At 37.5% G+C, this 27606-nt stretch overlaps 1 protein-coding gene across 1 annotated transcript in view; it reads left to right on the top strand.

Moving 5' to 3' along the window:
- The window catches only part of CTNNAL1 (catenin alpha like 1), a 91099-nt gene that overhangs the window by 13688 nt on the left and 49805 nt on the right, over nt 1-27606 (top strand). Inside the window, exons 2-8 of the mRNA XM_077141372.1 lie at nt 191-380; nt 6591-6778; nt 8814-8933; nt 14209-14298; nt 15338-15508; nt 16698-16898; nt 18969-19055. Coding sequence (XP_076997487.1) covers nt 191-380; nt 6591-6778; nt 8814-8933; nt 14209-14298; nt 15338-15508; nt 16698-16898; nt 18969-19055 — 1047 coding nt within the window. The remainder of the gene's footprint in view (nt 1-190; nt 381-6590; nt 6779-8813; nt 8934-14208; nt 14299-15337; nt 15509-16697; nt 16899-18968; nt 19056-27606) is intronic.

The raw sequence follows: 27606 nt of genomic DNA, 5'->3' as shown, positions 1-27606 counted from the left end.
AAATCATCATAAGGAGTGTTGCAAGGTGTTTTGCTGGTTGCCTCTGGATTAAAACATCTAAAACTATCAATTTAGCCTAGTAGGCTAGTTCAATATACCATGCTTAATTTTCTTGGCCTTTGTGATAGTTATTATTTTTTAAAGTACTGAGATAAAATTCAAGCAAGTTGTTTTTATCTTTAATTTTTAGATTACCACACTTATTAATCATAAAGATAATACCAAAAAGTCTGATAAAACTCTACAAGCAATTCAGCGTGTTGGACAAGCCGTCAGTTTGGCAGTTGGAAGATTTGTTAAAGTAGGGGAAGCTATAGCCAATGAAAACTGGGACTTGAAAGAAGAGATAAATATTGCCTGCATTGAAGCCAAGCAAGCAGGTATGTGGGTATTGATTTTGAAGGCTGTTTATACCAGTTCTATTGCTATGGATTTGATAACCAATTACTGCTTTATTATGAGTTAGGATGCTTAAACTGTGTTTAGCTCTCTGTTTAAAGGTACCTATAACAGAAAAGACCTGAATTAGCTTCCAGGAATATCGAACTTCTCTTGGCTCAAGTCCTCTATCTAAAATACAAACAGAACTCTTTCACTGGACAGTGTCATCTGCTATCCTTACAATCAATATGGAAATGTGAGAATGAGAGAGAAGTGGGCACAGATTCTGCCCTCAGGGAGCATGTTAGCCTATTTACGATCATGTAGGAAGTGGAAATAAAAATTAGTATGTGTAAGTCACTCTGTAATAGGGAAATCATAGTGACTTGAAATTTCATGACATCCTGTGTTTTGCTCCAACTGGTGGCAGAGAAACCTGAGTGAATCTGGGGTGTTTTGAGGGATACATATAATTCAGCTTTGTTGAAGAGTGCTGTCTACATGCCAGCATTCTTTCAAGTGTATAGCTGTGTCTCTCTCTGCCGTCATGGGACTTGCATATAGTGAGGGAGATAGACCATGAAGAAATGAATGGCTAAATATGTCAGGTGGTGATAGTCATGAAGAAAAATGTAATGCAGGGTAAGTATTAGAGAGCAGTGGAGGTGCTATTTTAGAGGGCAGGATTTCTCATCTTCGACACTATTGGTGTTTTGGGTGTGTATTAGGGTTCTCTAGAGAAACAGAATCAACAGTGAACACTCGCAAATATAAAATTTATAAAAGTGTCTCACGTGGCCGTGGGAACGGAGAGTCCAAAATCCACAGGGTAGGCTGTGAAGCTGGCGATTCTGATGGAGGGTCTGGGCGAACTCCACAGGAGAGGCTTGCCAGCTGAAGCAAGAAGAGAGCCTGTCTCTTCTGAATCCTCCTTGAAAGGCTTCCATTGATTAGACTGAGCATCACTCATTGCAGAAGACACTCCCCTTGGCTGATTACAAATGGAATCAGCTGTGGATGCAGTTGACGTGATCATGATCTAATTCTATGAAATGTCCTCATTGTAACAGACAGGCCAGCACTTGCCCAACCAGACAAAAAGGTACCACTGCATGGCCAAGTTGAGACATGAACCTGACCATGACAGTATGTGATGATTCTTTTTTTGCAGGAGGGTATCCTGTGCATTGTAGGATGTTTAGCAGCATCCCTCACCTCTGCCTACTAGATGCCAGTAGACCCTCCTCATCCCCATTGTGACAATGAAAAATGTTTCCAAGATTTTACCAAATGTGCTTTGGGGGTCAGAATTGCCCCCAGTTGTAAACTGCTGAGATGGGGGCCAGGTAACACTTCAGTGAGGTAACACTGAAGCAGAGACTGCAGTGAAATGAGGGCCCTAGCTGTGTGACTCTTTGGGGAAAGGACGTTCCTGGCAAGGAGAATAGCAAGAACAGGTATAAACTTCTAGGTAATGATGAGAACTTTGTACTGTCTCCTGAGTATAATATTGGGGTCTGGTGGAAAATTTTATGCAGGGGAGTGGCTTAATCTCATTATAATTTAAAAATATCACTGGCAGCTTCTGTATATAGAATAGGTTGTGAGAGTCTAGCTAGGAGGCTATTGCAGTGGTGAGAAATCATTGAGGCAAGGAGAATTGCTTGTATTTAGATAAACTATGAGGGTGGAGCTGATGGGATTTGCAGATGGGTTGGATGTGGGATGTGACAGAAAGAAGAGTCATGGAGAGCTCCAAGGCTAGAGTGTGAACAGCTGGGTAAACATTGGTGCCATTGATTGAGATGGGCAACCCTGAAGGGAGAGCAGGTGTTTGGGGAGGGTTATCCTGGGGGGAAGGGAACAGGGAGATGAGGCTAAGTATGGAGGGACCAACCAGATCACACTTGGTCCTCTGTGTTACACAGATGACTTCACGTATAGGTATTGGGGGACGCTGAAGACATTTGAGCCAAATGAAAGACATAAGGTTTTGTGTTAGAAATCTTTCTGGCAGTGTGGAGAAAATGAATGAGTGAGGGTTGGTTGAGAAAAGGTTAATGCTAAAGGCAGGGAGATTAATATGGAAGTTTTTACAGTAATCCAGGCTAAACTGAGGCAGTGTCAACAGGGATATAAAGAGCAGGAAGAGTACACAGAATGCTCATTAAGATGGCTGGATAGACAGGACTTGGTTATTGATTAAAAGAAAGGAAGGAGGGCTCTAGGTGGGCTCTTAGGCTTTTAGCAATTCACTGGGATAGGGAGAATGTCCCTATTCGTTTGTAATTTATGCTTTGATTGCTTTAATAAAGGATTTGAAATTGCTTACAATTAAAGAGACATGGGACAATAAAACCATTAAAATAGGAGAAGAAAATAAATACACTAGAAACTTCAACCAATGTTGTTCCTCTAGGCATTAAATTTATCTTTGCACTTCCTGGCAGCCAAGACAAAAATGTGGGAAACAAGGGTTATATAATTTCATTGTTTGGTAAAAGGAAACTAACTGACTTGTCAAGAGGAGAGAGAGACTTTTTTCCTGGCACCAAATTATTGTGTGGGTACTTATAACAGATATTACACAATATAATGAACAATTCAACAAAAAATGTAGAGATGGTCTTCAAATTACTATTTCTTATGACAAGATTTTTTTTAATTGAAAGAGTGACCTGAGCCCTGTTCACCTTATTGGGCTTATAATGCATCATGTAGTTGCTCAGGGTGGGTGAGGGAAAGGGATAAAATACACTGACCTAAGCTCTGGGAGACCAGCGTGCTCTGCACAGTACTTACTGTAAACCCAGGCAGCTCCCGAGATGGAATCTCATGGAGGCCATCAATGGCATGGGTTCCACATGTCATCTCTCTCCATGGAAAGTGTCCTTTCCCTTGTTGGGAACCACCTCCTGCAGAATTCCATAAGAACATGAGAATGCTACTCCTAAGAATTGTATGACATGGCAACCCTTGGTTTTTCTTAATATGTGTAAATTTAAGACTTAGCTTGAATCTTTCATGAAATGTTTCTAGCCCAACCAGCGCACAATATTCATTTTCTGCTTTGGATAGTTTAGCATTCATTTGAGGGGAATAATATAAAGGAGTGATGAAAAGGTGAGATAAAGTCAGGCTGCCTGTATTTCCGCCCCAGCTCTTCCACTTCTAGCACTTCTACTTCTAGCCGTGTGACATTGGGCAAGTTACTAACTATTAAACCTCAAATTTCTTATCTGTAAAGTGGGGATAGCATTAGTGTTCATAGAGGTGTTTTGATAAAGCACACATATGCACTTGGCACAGGGTTAGTGCTCAATAAATATTAGCTGTCATTATTACTATTTTTATTTTTACTTTTCTTTCCCTGTGTTAGCTCTGTAAAAGTTTTTACTTTTTATTTGGTTGCCTAGCCAAGGTTGATGTTTTATATGAGAGTACAATTAATATTTGAGTTTGACTTTAGGTTTTTACATTAAGACACAAAGCTGGCAAGTTGTATATAACAAAAACAACTATGAAGCTGTAGGATAGCTTGGTGATTTTGTTTGGAAAACTGATTTGGAACCATCTACACCATGAAAAACCTTATAATGCTAGGGAAGCATTTGGCTGTGTTGGTAGAGCTGACCAAATATTGCCATCCCACATATTTTTGAGTTTACTGGGGTTTACTCAGAAAAAAGGAGAAGTTAAATAATACCATATATACAGGCTAATATTTGTGTTTTTGATGATCAAAAAAAAAAAAAGATCATCGTCTTTGGTGATTGAGAGCTACAGAAAAAGTAACACTTTCCAGAGGTTCAGAGAAAGCATTTTTATCCTTTCAGCTTTTGCTGATAGAACTCAAGCTGTTCCCTCCTTCCTTTCTTTGTGCTTTAAGATTTAGTTCTAAGCTCTTTTTTCCTCTATGTATTTTGCCATAAAGACCTTGTATTAGTTACCTATTGCTGTGTAACAAATTAACCCAAATTTAGCAATTTAAAACCACAAACATTTATTATCTTATGCAGTTTCTGAGGGTTAGGAATCAGTGAGTGACTTAATTGGGTGGTTCACATGCAGAGTTTTTTCTGAGGTTTCGGTCAAGCTGTCAGCTGGGTCTGCAGTTTTCTGAAGGTTTGACTAGGCTGTGGGATCTACTTCCAAGCGCCCTCATGTGCTTGTTGGCACACCTTATTTCCTCACTGGCTGTTGGCTAGAGGTCTTCGTTCCCTGCCATGTTGGCTTCTCTTCCTGAGGGCTGCTTACAACAGGGCATTCAGCTTTCCTCAGAAAGAGAGAAAGCAACCAAGATGGCTGCCCCAGTACCGTTCGTCCCATTCCATCACTTCTGTGGTACCAACCCTGGTACGGTGGGGGAGGAGGCTACACATGGTGTTGATACTAGTGGGCAGGGATCATTGGGAGCCACCATGGAGGCTGGCGACCACTGTCTTCATCTCTTAGTAGAGCTTCACCCTTGACTTACATAGGCAATGAGCAGAGCTGTAATGCTGGTCCATATCTAGTTGCTTATACCCTAGATATTGCTGTGGCATTCTAAACTCCTGCTATCTGAAGCTACATTTATCACCTCCTTCCTTTCCCATGCCTTTCCAGTTTTTTGTAAATGACTTAGGTTCACAGCCTTGAAGCCATATTTGTACTCTTCCTTTCTTTCTTATCACTGGTCGGATACTAATTTTATATTTCCTTTCCTTGTCTTCTTTATGTTTCTGTGGCTAACATTCTAGTCAGGTCCTTATATCCTAGTAAGGACCCGCAATTGAAATAGCTGCCTGACTAGTAGTGTGACTTTAAGTCTCTCCTCTCTAGTCCATTTTGTATGCTCCCACCAGACTCATCTTCCTAAATGTCACCTTGTGGTTTGTCCTTAGTCTGTAGGCTGGTACTTTATGGTGGTTATGTAATGGTATGACAAGAGGACTTTCATAGGAAGAAACCAATCCATATGCACACAGGTTTATTTAGGACCTAAAAAGTTCCTTGAACACTACCAGAAGATTAAAAGTTTATTTTGTTTAAAGTTGTACTAAATTAACGAGTAAAGAGGTTTGAAGAAAAATATAGCCTGGTTTCATATTTGAGGAGAACAAGCAATGGTGTTATCTTATTGATGGATCATTGCTATGATAGAAATCAAAAGGTGAGGAACAGAGTTTTCCTAGGGAATTGGGAGTTCACTTGGTAGAATGGTTTAACTTGGGCATCATAAGAATAAATTCAAAGCATAAAACCTAAATGAGGGTTGGCCTGTGGTTTGACTTATTAGGAAGAAAGCTTTTGCTTTGTTTTGTTTCCCCACCCAGAGCCCAGGATGACCAACAGATGGCTTCCTTATTGTTTCCCTTTGACTATGGAAGAATTCTTTCTAGGCCCCCTTTCCACTGAGGATGGAGCCTTTTGGGGCCAAAGCCTTGTCTTCTTTCCCTGAGTACCCTGAGAACCAGAGCCTCCTAGGGTTGTGAAGATTGGCAGTGTCCTATTCCTGCGTTCATAGCCAAAGCTTCCAGGTCTGCTTACTTCTCTGGATTTTAGGTTCTTAGGTTTTTTGGCTCCTGGGATTTCTCTTTCCATTTTGGAAAGCAGGAGGCTTTTTAGACTATGCAGTGTGCCATACCACTAGAAACAAAAGTTACATTTTTCAAACGGACAGTATTTTGTCAAAATTTTTATAAAAGTGTCTCACAGTTCTTAAGAATGTGCTATTATTTTGTCATTAGAAAGCCTCATATGATAATCTCTCTGCTCTTCAAGGATGAGCTCTTTCTTTTGACTGAAACAAACTTCAGAGTCAAGCTTTCTCCGTTGTGCACACTGTCTTCAAGATTAGAGCATAGTCAAATGCTCTAAGAAATGATGAATATGCAACTATGTGATGATATTAAGAATTGCTGATTATATATGTAGAATGTAATGATATCTTATTGTTTTGTTTGTTTGTTGTTAACTTTTTTAATTAATAAAAAAAATAAGTGTTTATCAACTTTTGTCCAAGCCAAAGAATTCATCTGTGATATACAACAAAATCTAGCATAGAAATGGAAGTGCTAGTATCTGTTAAGAATTGTCAATCATAGAAAGAAATAAAGACACAATTAAGCCACCCCCAAAAAAAAGATTAGAGCATAGTCTGGATTTTAAGTTAAGTGTTAAAGTTAATTCCCAACTTAATTTTTCCTCTTTGCCTTTCTCGGTAGGAGAAACCATTGCAGCCCTTACAGATGTAACCAACTTGAATCATCCAGAATCTGATGTCCGGATCACAATTTTTACAGACAAGACAGGGGTTGTAAAGGCTGCAAGATTACTTCTTTCTTCAGTGACAAAGGTGCTGTTGCTGGCAGACCGAGTGGTCATTAAGCAGATAATAACATCGAGAAATAAGGTACCTACCTTTCTGGTATTTCTATACTTGTGTCTTCCAAGGTTGTTCCAACAGTGTTTTCTAGGTTATTTACCGGTAATTTGGTAATGCTTATCTGTTATAATTGTTTATAACTGTAATTGCCTGTAATTTAAAAAGTGGTCTCTCTTCTACACCTGGAATCCCTAAGTGAGGTGTATATTGTGCTTATACTTTTTGAGTGCAAAAAAATGTTTCTACTCAGAAAATCATCATCTACTTGCTGAGTTTATAGGTAAAATGCTTTCATGCAAACAAAATTCAGGAAAAAAAATCGAGCACCACTATAAGGCATGTAGTAGAAACCTAGCTGATAAAAATCCTGAATTCCTCAGTACCTATTTGTTTTTTATTAAGTCAGAGTAACAATCTGTATCACTTAAGAAAGAAATTCAACCACATAAAACCATATTCACAATTATCCACAGCAACAAAATTTCTGTATGCAGAGTCTGTAAATAGTATTGAATGATTATAAAAGTAGAGAATGGATTTAAGCTTTTCTAGTCCAGAACTCTTCCAGCCTCTCAGAGAATAGTGGTGTTCCTAGGTCATGCAGAATCTCAGGGCATGGACAATCACTTCTGTCCCTGGGTAATTCCCTAGGCAAGGAGGAGTGGAATCAGCTGGGGAAGGGGTTGTCCCAGAGGATTTGAGGAGGAAGCCACCTGATGAGTGTTGAACGAACCAGAAAATATGAGCTTGACTGTTTATCCATTAAACAGATGAAGTTCCGATGCATGCTACAACGTGGATGAACCTTGAAAACATGCCAAGTGAAATAAGCCAGACACAAAAGGACAAGTATTATGTGAGCCCACTTGTATGAAATATCCAGAATAAGAACATTCATGGAGACAGAAAGTAGACTAGAGATAAGAGGTGACCAGGGGCTGTTGCTTAAATGGTATAAAATTTCTATTGGGGGAAGGAAGATGAAGTAGTTTTGGTAATAGAAGGTGGTGGTAGGAGCCCGACATTGTAAATGTAATTCACGCAACTGAACTGCACACTTGTTAAATGGTTATTGTGGCAATTTTTTTAAAGAAATATATATATACATATATATAACCACAATAAAAGGGAAAAAGAAATCGCAGAGGCGAGTCAGGCAGTACTGGAGGCATGGAAATACCATCCTCTGTTTGGAAGATGGAGGCTCCGCTTGTCGTTGTTTCTCTGCCATCCCTGTGTTAGTTGCCTGGATTTCCTCAGCTGCCAGGGCAGATTAATTTGCCAAACAGCTATCATATCTTCATTAAAGATAAGTAAACACAGGATATCTGTGTTTTCTTTACCTATCTTGCCTTGACTAAAACTAATCCAGTACTGTTATTTCATAGGAAAGTACTTGAAAATGTATTTCACATCCCTTTGCTTTAAGAATCAAGAGAACATGTAATGTATATTGACTGTATTACAGATTCATGCTCTATTCATCCCTAACTGCTTGGATTTCTTGGCAATTCATTTCTTCAACACAGGCAATTCCTGGCCAATTCAAGCTTTTCTTATTCCTCAAGCCCCACGCCTCCCTTTTAAGCCCTTGTCCTGCAAATGACCTTCCTTCTGCTTGGCTGAGAAGAACAGAGTTCCTCTGATTCTGTTTCACTAAACCTTAAACCTTCCATAAGCATCATTTATCACTTTCCCCTTCCTAGTTCTCTGAAGATTTGGTTACCTTGGTTCTGCCTCTTCCTACCTTCTCCGGACTTAACTACATAAATTATCTCTGCTTTTGTTTATTAAGTCATTTCTTTTATTCTTTCCTTCTAACTCTTAAATAAGCCCAAAACTCCCCATGTGCTAAAAAAACAAATAATTCCCTAGAAATTTCCGACCTTTGAATCTGCTTCTGCTTGTCTGAGCCTCTCCTCTGTCTTCTTTTCTGGCATCTTTTTGGCCTTCCCCCAGAATTTTACAATTTCCCTTTCTTCTTTCTCTCTTCAGCCTTGAGGATCTTGGCCTCTTTCGCATCGATCACCTCGGTAATAAAATTATATTCTCTGTTTTGCAGGTTCTGGCAACTATTGAAAGGTTAGAGAAGGTGAATAGCTTTCAAGAATTTGTCCAAATATTCAGTCAATTTGGAAATGAAATGGTGGAATTTGCACATCTAACTGGAGATAGACAAAATGTATGTATTTACCATAGTTTAATATCTTCAGATAAATGCGGACTTTACAATTTGGTGGAAGTGTCATCTTGGGATCATTTGGGTTGCTTTCTTTGTATATTAAATCTAAAACCTTGGCCTTGAAAGCCTTTCATAAATAAGCCATGATAAAGTAAGATCTGCATGTGGTTTTTTGGTATACATATAACACTTAAGTTCCTTCCAGACACTGGGAAACATTATACTCACCCTTCAAGGCCCAACTTGAGTGCTTCCTGTTTTATGAAGCCTTGTGTTCAACCCTGCTACCAGCACTTAGGCAAATAAATTGTCATATATATTCTCATGTTTTATAAAAGCATTCTCATGCTTTTATATATTTATGTTATTATTCTTGCCACATTAGAGTAATAGTAATAACCAGAGTCATTATTTATGTGCATTTGCTGTGTACCAGGTACTTAATATCCATGATCTCATTGAATTCTCAAATTCCCTATAAGGTAGGTATTGTTCTTGCTATTTTACACTTGAGGAAACTTAACCTGAGAAGATTAATTTTCCCACAGTCACCTTGCTAGAAAATTGAATTCAGTTATGTCTGTTTCTAAAGCCTGAACTTTTCACACTCCACCATGATATTAGTTCTTCTTGGGTCTGTTCCCCAATTCAGACAATAAGCTCCAAAATTTAAGGAGTTGGGAGACTAGATTGTATCCAGGATTTACTTTTCCTCATCGGTATTTTATTTCTTGAGATGCTCTTGTTTTAGTTCCACAGGCTGTCCCCTTAGATTAGATAATCTTATTATCTAATAATCTAATCTTATTATCTAATCTTATTAGTTCCTTATTGCAGCTGGAGTTGTATTGGCCTACAAAGTGGCAGGCTGGATAACAGTAGTGGTCTCTAATACCCACACTGTCTTATTGGCACCTTATTGTTTCATTTTCTGTTCCTTCTCTTCCTCTTTTTCCCCATCTCAAAAATTATTAGCTCAAATATTTCTATAATAACTTATTATCTACTATTTTTGTCATCATTTGAGCAAACTTGGTGTCATTTATAGATTCTGAAGGTGCCATCCTTCAGTTAAGTTTTTTGCAGTATTCTCTTCTGCCTCCTGAGATAACTGGGAAACTCTTCACCATTAGTTTGATTTGTAGTTAGGAATTTGGTATGGAGAACATTTATTTTTTCATTCTTATAAGGTTGTAATCCAGCATCTTAAAACTCTAGTGCTCACTGGTTGAAGAGGTATCATGTATATAGGCGGTTTCCTAGCTCTTATACCCAAAGCACGAGCATTGAAGAAATAAATAAATAAATGGAACTCCTCAAAATTAAACACTTTTGTGCATCAAAGAACTCTGTCAAGAAAGTAAAAAGACAGCCTACACAATGGGAGTCAATATTTGGAAACAATATATCAGATAAGGGTCTAATATCCAGGATATATAAAGAAATTGTTCAATTCAACAACAAAAGGACAAACAACCCAGTTACAAAATGGGCAAAAGACATGAATAGACACTTCTCAGAAGAGGAAATACAAATGGCTAAAAGGTACATGAAAAGATGCTCAACTTCCCTGGTTATTAGGGAAATGCAAATCAAAACCACAATGAGAAATCATTTCGCACCCACCAGAATGGCCATTATCAATAAAACAGAAAACGACAAGTGCTGGAGAGGATGTGGAGAAAGAGGCACACTTATCCACTGTTGGTGGGGATATAAAATGGTACAGCCATTGTGGAAGGCAGTTTGGCAGTTCCTCAGGAAGCTAAGTATAGAATTACCGTATGATCTGGCAATACCATTGCTAGGTATCTATTCAGAGGACATGAGGGCAAAGACACAACGGACATTTGCACACCAGTATTTATAGCAGCATTATTTACAACTACCAAGAGATGGAATCAGCCCAAATGTCCATCAACAGACGAGTGGCTAAACAAACTGTGTTATATATATATATACGATGGAATATTATGCAACTGTAAGACAGAATAAAGTAATGAAGCATGTAATGACATGGATGGACTTTGAAGACAATATGCTGAGTGAGATTAGCCAAAAACAAAAGGACAGATACTGTATGGTCTGACTGATATGAACTAACATTAATGAATGAACCTGGAGAATTTCGGTTAAGAACGGAGGCCATCAGGAGATAGAAATAGGGTAGATATTGGATAATTGGAGCTGAAGGGATACAAATTGTGCAATAGGACTGATAGTAAAAATTCAGAAATGGGTAGCAGAATACTTCCTAATTGTAGCACAATAATGTTAGTATAACAAATGAAGCTGAATATGAGAATGATAGAGGGAGGTGGGCTGGGGGTACAAATGAAACCAGATGGAAAGATAGATGATAAAAACTGAGATGGTATAATCTAGAAATGCCTTAGTGTACAATGATAGTGACTAAATGTACAAATTAAAAAATGTTTATGCATGAGGAAGAACAAAGGAATGTCAGTATTGCAGGGCATTAAAAATAGATGGTCATTCATATTTTAAAACTTTATGTGTGAGACTAAAGCAAAAAATGTTTATTTGGTGCTAAATTTATATTTTGACTAGTGTATTTCCTAATATACCTTATATGGATAGTTTAATTGAACACCATAAGTACATGGAGCCTTGAATAGGGCATAAGATTCTGTAGGTTTGTCCAGAGGGATTTGTAAATCACAGAGCGATGCCCTGATAAGTCCCAGAGTGATTTGAACAGTGAATGAAAAAGTATTTGCAAAGTCCCCTCGGGGGAATAGCGAGAAAAGGGGAAAATTAAAAAAAAAATTGCATAAACGCTCTTGAGATTTCTCCTGACTGCAGAGGGTGGAGGAGTTGTATTTCCTGTCCCCACAGGGTACAGTCCCCCTTCCAAGCATGTCATATCTTGCCTTCAGCAGTTGTGGTGTTGGTGGCTCCTCCTCACTGGTGCTATAAGTATTAATTGTTCAGAAAAATGATGGCTTGTTTTCCAGACATTTTGAATCTTCCTTTTCTAGGGAAGAACAAAAGTAAACTAATACTTATTTCTTTCTAGTGCCACACATTACCCCCTCTACGTTTGCCTCTGAAGCATACCGTATACATATATACCCATGCACGCTATGTCATGTCTCCGTCTTTGTTTCTTGAAACTGAAAACTCCATGTATATCACATTTGCTTTGTGAGTGGCTAGCATATTGCCTAGCACATAAAAGGGGCTCAATAATTTTGAGTGAATGATAAATGAAATTAAAGAACAATATAACTCAGACAGCATCCTAAATTAAAGAAAAACAAAGACAGAGCTTAAAGATGCTATGTTTGTGTAAGTTGAAGAATGTCTACGAAATACCCTTGGCCAACCTTTAATAAGTGAAGTTATGAATAGGGTGTATCATTTCCTAAATAAGAGCTTCTCTTCAGTGATTTAGGTACATTGTTAAATGGATTCTTAAAACATTGACCTACATTTTTGAAATCGTTACCATTCAAGGATTTAGCAGAGGAAAGTCAAGTTTCACATTGTTAGGGTTGTTTTCGTTCTTACGCGTGAGGCATTGTACATAGGAAACTGGAAACCTGGAGTGGGGCGAGTTGGCTAAAGTAGAGTAGCGTGCCTATGGAGAGCAACTGGAGAGGTAGGTTGGTCAGTCTAAACCATGAGAGGACTTGTGTGTTCTGTTAAGGAGTCTAGACTTTATCTTGTAGTATTAGGTATAATAAAAAAGGGTTTCTAGCAAGAAAATGACATTATCAACTTTGTGTGAAAGGGAGTTGATCTGTGAGATCATCCCTCTGTGAGAGATTATAAGGGTCTGAACTGTGGTAGTGGCAGTTGGAATGGAAGGTAGAAGACCTCCAGAAGAGAAGTTACAGTGGGAAAAGGATGTATAGAGAAATCAGCCTTTTCCAAAATCCACCTATTGTACTTTTTTAGGTTAGGATCAACAAACGACATCCTGTGAGCCAAATCTGGCCCACCACCTCTTTTTCTAAAACTTGTGAGCTAAGATCAGTTTTCATGTTTTTAAATTGTGATGGGGGAAAAAGAAAGAGAAAAGAAGAGTATTTTGTGGCAGGTGAAAACTGTATGTAATTCAGATTTCAGTCTCCATAAATAAGGTTTTATTGGAACCCAGTTTCATTTGTTGTCTATGGCAGCTTTCATGCTATAAATGGCAGGGCTGAGTAGTTGCAGGAGAAACCATATGGCTGAGAAAAGCTAAAATATTTACTCTCTGGCCTTTTATTGAAAATGTTTGCTGGTTTCTCATTTAGATGACAGTAGCCAGGTTATTATTAGAGTATTCTGTTCTAGATTTGGTCAGTAATATTTGAGAACCTTATGTGACAACAGTGATTCTATTGAGGGTTCTATAAAGAGAAACTAAAAAAAAAAATTCAGAATACAGGGCTTGCTTCAGAGTTCATAATCTAGTTGTGGGAAATTATATATTGAAGAAAAATGTTAGCATTTCAGAGCAATATATTGGTTAAGTTCAGGATACACAAACCTCATAATGAGATGAATGAGCAGTTCAGTAGGATTAGATGTGATCTCTTAGAAGCTCAGACTTCTAAGCTTCTGTTTTGGAGGACAATATAGCCAGTAGTGCTCAATAAATGAGTCACCTTTCTTTACAGAAGGCACAGGATGGCTGTTTGCAGTTAGGAGTTAGGTGGCTCCATATGGGCATGAGGCACAGGGCACCGTCCCCTGAGGCCTCCCATCCTGCCTCTACCATCCTTTTAAAAGGGCAGCTGTTTTTTCCACTTGTATTGTGTGATGTATTTAGATCAAAGCAGTTACATTTTATAAAACGTAATCTTTTCTTTTTTCCACTGAACCAGTGTAAGATAAATATTTTCCCATTATCTCACATTCTTTATAAACATCACTTTAAATGTCTATAAGGTATTCTATTCAGTGGATGAAACACATTTTACTTAAATAATCAGTTTTTATTTTAGTTTCTAATTTTTCAGGATTATAACATGCTATGAATGAATGCGGTTTTGGGTCTATAAATTAATTTCTCAATTTTATTCTGATTTCCATGAGATAAGTTTCCAGGGGCAGAATTAATGGGCTGCAAGTGAATATATTTGAAACTCTTGATCTGTATTTCTTATTTGATTTCCAAGAGGACTGCACCAATTTGTAGTCCTACTCGTGTACTGTAGTCCCCTCGTTAATCAAACTCTGTTGTTGCTGTGTAAATGATTTTTCAATAAATTGAATTTTTTACATGATCTTAAACTGCTCAGTGACTTTATTTCATTTTTAGGATTTGAAGGATGAAAAGAAAAAGGCAAAAATGGCAGCAGCTAGGGCAGTTCTCGAAAAGTGTACAATGATGCTTCTCACAGCTTCAAAGGTAAGGAAAGGGTTTTTCCCACTGTGCTGTAAATTAAGAATTAGAAAAGCTGATGAAATCCATCTTATTCTTACATTTTTTATTTTTAAAAAGATCAAAGTGTGACAGCCTGGCAGACAGGGTATGGTCATTAAATCTCAGTTATTTTTAAGAAAGAATGCTAAATTCCTTCCCCAATTCCAAAGAGTACTTAATCTACGAGTCATCTTTGATGGAGCAGCTGAAGCAGAAAATGGCATAGCAGGTGCCCATTGAAATGGTCTCTGCCAGCAGGGCTTTGCTAGTCTCTTAGGGAGCCATCCCACATGTGCTAGAGAAAGCAAGGCAAGTTAGGATCTGTTAAGTAACAGTAGACTATTATGTCAGTCCTTAGGTTGTTTATGCTATGAATTCGTTCCTCTAATTCCACATTCTTCTTTTAAGAAAATTATTAATCAAGAGCTTTTCATGCCATTCATGCCAAACAGCAGTTGGTAAGCAAATTGGCACAATTCAAGAATGAACCAGTAAACATTTCATTAGCTCATTCTAAATTAGTTTAGAATTTCTTGGACCTTTTTCTGGTCAGAGTACTTACTCTATGCTAGGTGAAACCATAAAAACAGAATTCACTGGCGCCCAGTTGGAAAGCTTTGTTCTTATGTAGGCCTTGAGGAGTTTTATATTTACATCATTTTTTTTAAAAGTCAAAGACACATCCACAGCCATATATCATCTCTGTTCATTTTTCCTCATTCTTTTTATAGTTCCTACACATAAAAGGCAACAGTTTTAATCTCATGATGAAGATAATAGGGTTTTAAATTTTACTTTAAATAAACTTATTGAAGTATATAGTTTTGCACTCTGCATTTTTTACTTAACCTTGCTATCGCTTTTTACTCATCCTGCTTCCACTTTTAGTGAGGAGAAGCAGCTGAGTGAGCCAGGGAACCAGGAGATTTGGGTAAAGAACCATTTTTATTAGCATGACATGTTCTGTGTAAGATTTTGTGTGTTATGACAGGAGTAAAATATTCAAATTAAAATTTTTTTGAAGACCTGTCTCAGGCATCCCAACTGTGAATCAGCCCATAAAAACAAAGAAGGAGTATTTGACCGCATGAAAGTTGCATTGGATAAGGTCATTGAAATTGTGACTGACTGTAAACCAAATGGAGAGACTGACATTTCATCTATCAGTATTTTTACTGGGATTAAAGAATTCAAGGTAAGAATGGAGAAAGTAAATTTCTCAGACTCTCATTGTAAAACCCATTCCTCACTTTTATTCATATTCTTTCCTAGCTTAAAAAAAAAAACTGTCTACCTAGGGTGGAACATTATTGGATTGATGGTCAAGAGAAAAATGGGGAGCAAGAATTCCCCATGAGCCTCCCCAAATTTTGAAATTTTCATGGGCCATGTAATCAAATAGCTTTGAATACTATTGTGAAAAGACTTTAAAGCGCTAAACAAATTTGAGATGACCTTGCTATGTTGTTCATCATGACCACAGTCATGATCCTCATCACTTACTGCCTTTTGACCCATGTTGTCTCCATAACATATTTTATGGGTTGGAGGCTAAATAAGGTTTAAGTGGGCTAGCATGGCTTAGGAAGCTAAGAGAGAGAGAGGAAGATTGCACGCGTGAATGTGTGTCCATCTCTCATTCAAGGAACTCTCTGTGTGGTATGGCTGAGTTGAGAAAAGGTTGGGGATGTGGGATCCCTGAGACAGAATGTTGAAGGGGTAAGTAAGGACAAGGCTGAGAAGTTTGGGCTTGATTCTGTAGGTGGTAAGGAGCCAATAAGAAGGAAGTGGCAATATCAGAAGATTTGCATTTTAGAAAGATTACACTGGCCACCAAATAGAGGATGTTTTGCTCAGGGAGGTGCTGTTGGGGGCATAAGACAAAATGCAGGGAGGCCAGTTATGTGACTGAGAGAGTGCTGATGAATGAATAAAGGGAAAACCAAAGGCTTTCACAGCTTGTCTCACACTCCATACCTTCTACACCCTTCTCCTGGCTTAGCATATATTCATAATTGGATGTAACATACCTTCCAGAACTTTGCCCAGGCGTTTTCTTAGATGCACATCCTTTCCCTGGAGGCTGGCTTATTTTACACGCATCAGTTGGTGCATAATGGTGCGCTTTCTGTCTTAGTACTGACTAGTCTCTTAGGAATGTGAATGTGTTAACCATGGGAGTGAAGCTCTGCATGGCCATGATGGCTCTCTAGCAGTGCGTCGTCAGTGGAGAAGATGGTCGTCACTGCAGGATGCCTCTCCCTGCAGTCCTTAGACAGGAGATGTGGTTGAAGTGGCCTCCCTAGGTGCTTTTAGGAATGACAGCCCATCTTGGTTGGGTGGCTGTATTGACTCACTTGGATGCATATCCTTTTGGTTCTCAGATGAATATTGAAAGCCTTCGGGAGAATCTCTGTTTTCAGTCCAAAGAGGATCTTTCCAAGACATTGGAAATCATCTTGGAGCGAACAGAGGACTTCACTGACTCTGCCTACACCAGCCATGAGCACCGGGAACGCATCCTGGCATTGTCAACGCAGGCGAGAATGGAATTGCAACAGTTGATTTCTGCGTGGATTCAGGCTGTAAGAACTTTTATCACTGGCGTAAATCTTATATGATAGCTTTTCCCTAAATTTTTGAGGGCCATAGAAGCTCATGTGACTGCCAAGAGTGTGAATTTGGTCCATAGGGGACAAGGCAGTCTCATCCATCTTTCCCTCCTAGTTGGCTAAAATCTCCTTCCCGTCCAGCATTCATAGTATTTGATGTGGCTAGGCCCTTTGCTTCTTACCCTGGCCAGTCTGAATTCTGAACCACTGTCACCATCATCCCGTTATTCCTAGTCTCCCACAAATTCACCCCTGGAAAAGTCCTCCCCAAAATGCTTCTTCGCAGTTCAGAGCAGAGGGATAGATGCCTACATAGCATTCTTGGGACCTCAGTCTTACAGCTAAAGCCATTCTGATGTGCAGAGTTCTTAGCTCTGAGGACAGCTGCTTTACAGGCATGGCACTTTAGAAAACTTATTGAGGTCCATGTGAAATGAACAAGCAGAGACCCAGGTAGCAGGGAAGAGATTTTTCATGCTTGCATAGATTCTGGTCTAAGATTAATGAGCAGCCTTCAATGAGTGCTGGTGTGCTTGAAACATGGGTGGGTACTTGGGCAAGAGTGGACAGACTGATGGAAGTGGACAACATAGGAAGTGTGGATTCCAAAATTGTAGTTGAGAGATGACAGAGGCCTGAGACATATCTCTGGCACCCTTTATTTATGTCTTAGACCTAGACTATTTAAAAAACGTATTTGACGTGGTTTCAACACCAAGCATAGATATAACAAATCTGAAAGTCATAAGTCTAAAGCTTCACGGTAAGGAGAGGGGAGAAGGGTAAAGACACCCTTCTTTGAAGAATGAAGCAGCAATTTGCTTCCTTGTAAATACGCTGATTATGGATGAGAAATAGATATGAATTGCACATTTCTCTGCTATTTTCTTGACATCAAAATAGTGCAGATGCTCATATTAACAGGGAAACTTGCTCTAGGGTAGAGATATGAGGCATATGAGCAACATTTTGTATTTAGTTTGAATTATCTTTGTGGTATCTACTTTGAGCTGTAAATTGCTTCACTGTTGAATTTTTTCAGTCCAGCGTTCAGTATGAAGAGTTCCTTGTGATGAAATGTTCTCTGCATTGGGAATCCAATCCTATCAATACTTAAATTTGTAATTCATGCTTTTCATGTATTTTACAAGCACTCGGGTCTCTGATTCTGCATACCAGATATGTTACTCATCCCTTTTGTTTTCTTTCAGTAGTTATTGAACTATCTTTTATATGCTGGGCACTGGAAATCTATAAAGATAAATAAGATAAAATCTTTGCTTGTAAGAATTTTACAGTCTAGAAAAATGTGGGGATAAGACAGGCTCACAAAACTTCGTACGTGCTCTAAACGAGGGTATAAATCATATGTTTGAGGGGTTTAAAAGAGGATGAGTTTATATTTAGGAAGAGGAACCAAGCAGCCTTCATGAAATTATTGACATTTAATTTTGATTTATTCATTCAAAGAATTGAACACTGGCTACCTGCCAGTACTGGGGATTTAGTGGTGAGCAAATAGGCATGATCCCAGCCTTCATGGAGCTTACATGGGTCTGGTGAGGAAGGCAGACTTTAAACAAGAAAATCAATCAAATATATATGTAATTACAAGCTAGAATGATAGAAAAGATTAGGGTGGGTGAGAAAGAGTCTAGTCTGGGGTGATGTCAAAAGGTCTTACTTAAGAAAAGACGTGTGTAGGGACTTGAAAACGAGCAGGATTTTACTTATAACTAAATTAAGAGTGAAGAGTGCCTGCATTCCAAGCAGAAGATAAAACATTATTAGTTTCAGACATGATGAAATTATTAAAGAAAAGTAGATTTTAAAATTTTACCTGTTCATAATAAGAGTGAAAAAATAAAACTGAATAGCTAAAACAATATTTTCTACCCTACCTATAAATAGGTGAATTTGCAAAATCTTATAGTCCACATAATGATATTAAAAGTTTGTCATTATTTATAGTTTAAATAAAATTGGAATTACCAGATGAAGAAGATGAACTAACACTACATGTATACTTTTAAAACTTTTTAGCAAAGCAGGAAAACAAAAAGCATTGCTGAAGAACTGGAACTCACTATATTGAAAATCAGTCACAGCCTCAATGAACTTAAGAAAGAAGTAAGTATTGTTTGAAATCTAACCTCTTCATTACTTGCTAATTTTCATGTTTTATGATATGAATGAAGTGCATTACTGTTAGTGTGCCTCTAGGCCCAGAAAATGACTTTAACATTTCTCCTTGGACCTGATTATTTTGAAGCCAGCATTTTCCTCAAAACTTTTACTGTAGGTTCTGTGTCATGAAATTTTCGTGTGCAGCTATCAGTGATAATGTCTTTTGCAAGTTATTTCTTAACTTGTTAAATTACTAAAGTCTTAGAATATTTTAATTTAAAAATTAGATACGGTTCAAAATTCCCTATGATACAATGCTTTCACTTTGCATTCCAATATGTTTTCTTGGGTTGGACCAAAAAAAGATGGCCTTAAAGCTTAATAATAGCATACGACCTAATCTCTGCCTATAAAAATATATGATAAGCATGTGGATGCATGGTTAAAAATGATGAGAACCATTTGGTGAGACAGCGTTTCGCCTGGAGCAGAAACTTTGGATTTTTCCTCATTTTAGAAAAGAGGATACCATGAAAACAAATACATGAATATTAGAAGAAAATATGTTTATATCAGACCTGTGTGAGGTTTGTTGTTTAATTTCTGTTGAACTTACCAAAGGTTTAATTTACTGCAAATACACTAGTGTTTCTTTCAGAAGATGAATAATTATTTTCTGTCTCGCTACTGGGTCAGGTTTGCATATTGATCCCAAATTAGAGTTGTTGGTATCATCCTGGGAGATGAATATGGGCAGGTGAATTTTGGCTGGCTCTTTAAAGGAGGGCCGTTAAATCAGGAAATGGCATTTTGGAACAAGCATTACTGAGAGGATGTGAACAGAACAGCTTTTACTTTTTCTACCACTGTCCTTTTAACCTTTATTCACTGAAATGATACTCAGTGGTGAAAGTCTAAATGCTTTCCTCCTAAAACTGGAAACAAGGCAAAAATGTCTACTCTCATCATTTTTATTTAATGTGGTACTGGGGGTCTGAGCAAGTGCAGTAAGGCTAGAAAAAGAAATAAATGGCACACATATTGGAAAGGAAGCAGTAAAAGTATCTCTATTTGCAGATGACATGATCATTATATTAAATATCATATATAATCTACAAAAAAGCTACTACAATAAGTGAGCAAGTTTATAGGAAACAAGATCAAATAAAAAATCAATTGAATTTCTGTATACTAGCAAAAATTGCTAAAAAACAATAACCTTTACAACAGCATCAAAACATATGAAATGCTTACAAATAAATTTAACAAGCACATCTGAAACCTATACACTGAAAACTATCAAACTCTGCCAAGTGGAATAAAAGAATACCTAAATAAATGGAGAAAATTCAATGTTCAAGCGCTGGAATACTCAATATGATTAGGATTTCAGTTCTCCCCAAATTAATCTATTGATTGAATTTCAACCAAAATCCTAACACTATTTGTATAGAAATTAACAAACTGATTCTAAAATTTCTGTGACAATGCAAAAGATCTAGAATAGCTAAAATAGTTTTGAAAAAGAATAAAATTGGAGGACTTCTACTCCCTGATTTCAAGACTTATTATAAAGCTATAGTAATCAAGATAGTGTGTTATTTGCTTAAGGATAGGCATAGATCAATAGAACAGAAGAGGGAGTCCAGAAATAGACTCACATATGTATGGTCAATTAATTTTTAACAAAGGTGTCAAGGTAATTCAGTGGGTGAAAGGATAGTGTTTTCAGCAAATGGTGCTGGAACAGTTAGATATCTGTGTGAACTTTGATCCTTACATCACACTATGTACAAAAATTAACTCTAAATGAATAACAGAATTGAATGAAAAGCTAAAATTGTAAAATTTCTGGAAGAAAGCAAAATTTTTGTGACTTTGGTGTGTGCAAAGGTCTTTTAGGTCATAAAAACAACAAATTATAAAAGAATAAAATGGGCTTCAAAAAAAAAAAAAATCTCCCCAAAAGATACCATTAAGAAAATGAAAAGGCAAACCATAGACTGAGAAAATACTTGAAAAGCATATATCTGATAACAGACTAGGGGAGAATATATAAAAGACTTTTACAACTTAACAATAAGAAGACAAACAACCCAATTTAAAAATGAAAAAAGGATTTGAAAACGTTACTAAAGAAGATACATAAATGGCCAAACAGCAAAGGAAAAGAGGCTCAATATCAGTAGTCATTAGAGAAATGGAAATTAAAAACACAATGTGATACTGGTACATGCCCATTAGAATAGTGAAAAAAATTAAAAAGACTGAAATAATTTGGGGATGATGTGAAACACAGCTGGTGAGAAAATGGTATAATCTTTTCAGCAAACAGTTGGTAGTTTCTTATAACATTACACCTACACCTGCCATATGACCCAGCCACGTGTCGTTCACCCCAGAGAACTGAAAGCATATACCCAGAAAGACTTGTTCGTAGCAGCTCTATTCCTATTAGCCCAAACTGGAAGCAATCTAAATTTCCATCAACAAATGAATTGATAAATAAATTTTGATATAGCCATCCCAAATATTAGTCAGCAATAAAAAGGAACAATCTTGATGTACACAATATGGATGGATTGCTAGTACTGAGTGAAAGAAACCAGACACAGAAGGGTATTTCCTCCATGATTCCATATATAAAAAATTCTACAAAAGGCAAAGCTAACGTATCATGACAAAAATCAGATCAGTGACTGCCTAGGGCCAGAGGTTGTGGGATTTCATTAGAAAGAGGCATGGGAGAGCTTTTTTGGGGTGATGAAAATGCTCTAAATTTTAACTGGTTACATGGATGTATGTATTTGTCAGAACTCATTGAAATGGATACTTTATGTTGTATGTAAATCATACCTCAATAAAGGTGATTTTTTAAAGTGTTCTTTGGTTAAGATTCCCTAAATGAAAACCTGGTCATCCTGTGATTTAACTGCTCACCCTCAAGCGCTAGAAAGTCCTAGGGTCACTTTAAGTCGAGAGTTGGGAAACAATGGCTGGACTGCCTGTTTTTGTAAGCAAAGTATTTTGAGGGCCAAAGCCATGCCCATTTGTTGTATATAGTTGCTTTTGTGCTACTCTAGTAGAGTTGTGGGAAAACTAAATATTAATTATCTGGCCCTTTACAGGTAGTTTGCCAATCCCAGCTCGAAGCCATAAAACATGATCTTAGTTCAAAAATTAAAATATTCAAAAAAAAATTAGAATATTTGCTCCAATATAGTGACTGTTTTAATCATTCAATTGTAGACGTCTCCCCTCTTCTCCACAACCCTAACCCCACCCAGGGCTTTGGGGGAAGGTGTGGTTGGTTGTCTTCTCTTTTTCCTTCCTTCATCCTCTTCAAGACCCCCTTTTCACCACCACCCTTTATCTTACTACAGGTTGTGGTGCTGAGAGAAGAGAGGAAGAGGGCAGGCGGGAAGTTCTTAGTGACCGGTGCTCTTATAAGATGGCTTTGGGCCCAACAGACATTGAAAGCTGACTTTCTGTCTCATAGATTCTTTTTTTTAATCTTTTTTTATTAATTAAAAAAATTAACAACAAACAAACAAAACAATAAGATATCATTCCATTCTACATATATAATCAGTAATTCTTAATATCATCACATAGTTGCGTATTCATCATTTCTTAGAACATTTGCATTGATTTAGAAAAAGAAATAAAAAGACAACAGAAAAAGAAATAAAACGATAATAGAGAAAAAAAAAGTTATACATACCATACCCCTTACCCCTCGCTTTCATTTACCACTAGCATTTCAAACTAAATTTATTTTAACATTTGTTCCCCCTATTATTTATTTTTATTCCATATGTTCTACTCTTTTGTTGATATGGTAGATAAAAGGAGCATCAGAAACAAGGTTTTCACATTCACAGAGTCACATTGTGAAAGCTATATCATTGTTCAATCATCGTCAAGAAACATGGCTACTGGAACACAGCTCTACATTTTCGGGCAGTTCCCTCCAGCCTCTCCATTACATCTTGAACAACAAGGTGATATCTACTTAATGCGTAAGAAAAACCTCCAGGATAACCTCTTGACTCTGTTTGGAATCTCTCAGCCATTGACACTTAGTCTCATTTCACTCTTCCCCCTTTTGGTCGAGAAGGTTCTCTCAATCCCTTGATGTTAATTCTTAGCTTATTCTAGGGTTTTTCTCAATCCCTTGATGCTGAGTCTCAGCTCATTCCAGGATCTCTGTCCCACGTTGCCAGGAAGGTCCACACCCCTGGGAGTCATGTCCCACGCAGAGAGGGGGAGGGTGGTGAGACTGCTCGTCATGTTGGCTGGAGAGAGAGGCCACATCTGAGCAGCAACAGAGGCTCTCTTGGGGGTGACTCTTAGGCCTAAATTTTAAGTAGACTTCACCTATCCTTTGTGGGGTTAAGTTTCATATGAACAAACCCCAAGACTGGGGGCTCAGCCTATAGCTTTGGTTGTCCACACTGCTTGTGAGAATATCAAGAATTCGACTTGGGGAAGTTGAATTTCTCCCCGCTCTCACCATTCTCCAAAGGGGGCTTGCAAATACTTTTCCAGTCACTGATCAAATCACTCTGGGATTCACTGGGGCATCACTGTGGACAAACCAACAAAATCTCATGTCCTACCTGAGCTTCCCAGTACTTATGATGTTCAAACTATCTACATAAGTTATATTAGGAAATGCTCTAGTAAAAATATAAATTTTGCAAAAAACATTTTTTGCTTTAGTCTCACATATAAGGTGACATTTTAAAATATTAATTACCATCTATTTTCAGCACCCTGCAATAATGACATGCCTTTATGCTTCGTCATGCAAAAACATTTTTAAAATTTATACATTGTGCATTTCACTATTGTTTTACACTCTAGGCATTCCTAGATTATACCATCTCAGTCTTTAACATCTTTCTTTCTGATTTCATTTATGTCCCCAGCCCTCCTCCCTCTATCATTCTCACATGCAGGTTCATTCAGTGTTTTAACATAATTATATTACAGTTAGGTAGTATTGTGCTATCCATTTCTGAGTTTTTGTATCCAGTCCTGTTGTACAGTCTGTATCCCTTCAGCTCCAATCACCCAATATCTTACCCTATATCTATCTCCTGATGATCTCTGTTACCAACGACATATTCCAAGTTTATTCACTAATGTCAGTTCATATCAGTGAGACCATACAGTATTTGTACTTTAGTTTTTGGCTAGTCTCACTCAGCAAAATGTTCTCAAGGTCCATCCATGTTGTGACATACTTCATAAGTTTATTCTGTCTTAAGCTGCATAATATTCCATTGTATGTATATTCCTCAGTTTGTTTAGCCACTCGTCTGTTGATGGACATTTTGACTGTTTCCATCTCCTTGCAATTGTAAATAATGCTGCTATAAACATTGGTGTGCAAGTGTCCGTTTGTGTCTTTGCCCTTAATTCCTCTGAGTAGATACCTAGCAGTGGTATTGCTGGGTCATATGGCAATTCTATATTCAGCTTTTTGAGGAACTGCCAACTGCCTTCCACAATGGTTGCACCATTTGACATTCCCACCAACAGTGAATAAGTGTGCCTCTTTCTCCACCATTTGTCATTTTCTGTTTTGTTGATAATGGCCATTCTGATGGGTGTGAGATGATATCTCATTGTGGTTTTGATTTGCATTTCTCTAATGGCCAGGGACGTTGAACATCTCTTCATGTGCCTTTTGGCCATTTATATTTCCTCTTCTGAGAAGTGTCTGTTCAAGTCTTTTTCCCATTTTGTAATTGAATTGGCTGTCTTTATATTGTTGAGTTGAACAATCGCTTTATAAATTCTGGATACTAGACCTTTATCTGATATGTCGTTTCCAAATATTGTCTCCCATTGTGTAGGCTGTCTTTTTACTTTCTTGATGAAGTTCTTTGATGCACAAAAGTGTTTAATTTTGAGGAGCTCCCATTTATTTCTTTCTTTCTTCAGTGCTCTTGCTTTAGGTGTAAGGTCTATAAAACCGCCTCCAATTATAAGATTTATAAGATATCTCCCTACATTTTCCTCTAACTGTTTTGTGGTCTTAGACCTAATGTTTAGATCTTTGATCCATTTTGAGTTAACTTTTGTATAGGGTGTGAGATATGGATCCTCTTTCATTCTTTTGCGTATGGATTTATTGAAGAAACTGTTCTGTCCCAGGTGAGTTGGCTTGACTGCTTTATCAAAGATGAAATGTCCATAGATGAGAGGGTCTATATCTGAGCACTCTGTTCAATTCCATTGGTCGATATATCTATCTTTATGCCAGTACCATGCTGTTTTGACCACTGTGGCTTCATAATATGCCTTAAAGTCAGCCAGTGTGAGACCTCCAGCTTCATTTTTTTTCCTCAAGATACTTTTAGCAATTTGGGGCACCCTGCCCTTCCAGAAAATTTGCCTATTGGTTTTTCTATTTCTGAAAAGTAAGTTGTTGGGATTTTGATTGGTATTGCATTGAATCTGTAAATCAATTTAGGTAGAATTGACATCTTAACTAATTTAGTCTTCTAATCCATGAACATGGTATGCCCTTCCATCTATTTAGGTCTTCTGTGATTTAACAGTTTCTTGTAGTTTTCTTTGTATAGGTCTTTTGTCTCTTTAGTTAAATTTATTCCTAGGTATTTTATTCTTTTAGTTGCGATTGTAAATGGGATTCGTTTCTTGATTTCCCCCTCAGCTTGTTCATTACTAGTGTATAGAAACACTACAGGTTTTTGAATGTTGATCTTGTAACCTGCCACTTTGCTGTATTCGTTTATCAGCTCTAGTAGTTTTGCTGTGGATTTTATCAGGGTTTTCGACATATAGTATCATATCATCTGCAAACAGTGATAGTTTTACTTCTTCCTTTCCAATTTTGATGCCTTGTATTTCTTTTTCTTGTCTAATTGCTCTGGCTAGAACTTCCAACACAATGTTGAATAGCAGTGGTGAAAGTGGACATCCTTGTCTTGTTCCTGATCTTAGGGGGAAAGTTTTCAGTTTTTCCCCATTGAGGATGATATTAGCTGTGGGTTTTTCATATATTCCCATTATCATTTTAAGGAAGTTCCCTTGTATTCCTATCCTTTGAAGTGTTTTCAACAGGAAAGGATGTTGAATCTTGTCGAATGCCTTCTCTGCATCAATTGAGATGATCATGTGATTTTTCTGCTTTGATTTGTTGATATGGTGTATTACATTAATTGATTTTCTTATGTTGAACCATCCTTGCATACCTGGGATGAATCCTACTTGGTCATGATGTATAATTCTTTTAATGTGTTGCTGGATTCGATTTGCTAGAATTTTGTTGAGGATTTTTGCATCTATATTATTAGAGAGATTGGTCTGTAGTTTTGTTTTTTTGTAATATCTTTGCCTGGTTTTGGTATGAGGGTGATGTTGGCTTCATAGAATGAATTAGGTAGCTTTCCCTCCACTTCAATTTTTTTGAAGAATTTGAGCAGGGTTGGTACTAATTCTTGAATATTTGGTAGAATTCACGTGTGAAGCCGTCTGGTTCTCGACTTTTCTTTTTGGGAAGCTTTTTAATGACTGATTCAGTTTCTTCACTTGTGATTGGTTTGTTGAGGTCATCTATTTCTTCTTGAGTCAAAGTTGGTTTTTCATGCCTTTGTAGGAAGTTGTCCATTTCATCTACATTGTTGTATTTATTAGCATAAAGTTGTTCATAGTATCCTGTTATTACCTCCTTTATTTCTGTGGGGTCAGTGGTTATGTCTCCTCTTCCATTTCTGATCTTATTTATTTGTGTCCTCTGTCATCTTCTTTTTGTCAGTCTTGCTAAGGGCCCATCAATCTTATTGATTTTCTCATAGAACCAACTTCTGGTATTATTGATTTTCTCAATTGTTTTCATGTTCTCAATTTCATTTATTTCTGCTCTAATCTTTGTTCTTTCCTTTTGCTTGCTTTGGGGTTAGTTTGCTGTTCTTTCTCCAGTTCTTCCAAATGGACAGTTAATTCCTGAATTTTTGCCCTTTCTTCTTTTTTGATATAGGCATTTAGGGCAATAAATTTCCCTCTTAGCACTGCCTTTGCTGCATCCCATAAGTTTTGGTATGTTGTGTTTTCATTTTCACTTGCCTCGAGATATTTACTGATTTCTCTTGTAATTTCTTCCTTGACCCACTGGTTGTTTAAGAGTGTGTGGTTGAGCCTCCACATATTTGTGAATTTTCTGGCACTCTGCCTATTATTGATTTCCAACTTCATTCCTTTATGATCTAAGAAAGTGTTGTGTATGATTTTAATCATTTTAAATTTGTTGAGACTTGCTTTGTGACCCAGCATATGATCTATCTTTGAGAATGATCCATGAGCACTTGAGAAAAAAGTGTATCCTGCTGTTGTGGGGTGTGATGTCCTATAAATGTCTGTTAAGTCTAGGTCATTTATTGTAATATTCAGATTCTCTGTTTCTTTATTGATCCTCTGTCTAGATGTTCTGTCCATTGATGAGAGTGGGGAATTGAAGTCTCCAACTATTATGGTAGATGTGTCTATTTCCCTCTTCAGTGTTTGAAGTGTTTGCCCC

Source organism: Tamandua tetradactyla, chromosome 2 (assembly GCF_023851605.1).
Source record: "Tamandua tetradactyla isolate mTamTet1 chromosome 2, mTamTet1.pri, whole genome shotgun sequence".
NCBI lineage: Eukaryota > Metazoa > Chordata > Mammalia > Pilosa > Myrmecophagidae > Tamandua > Tamandua tetradactyla.
This window is presented reverse-complemented; position numbering and strand designations above follow the sequence as displayed.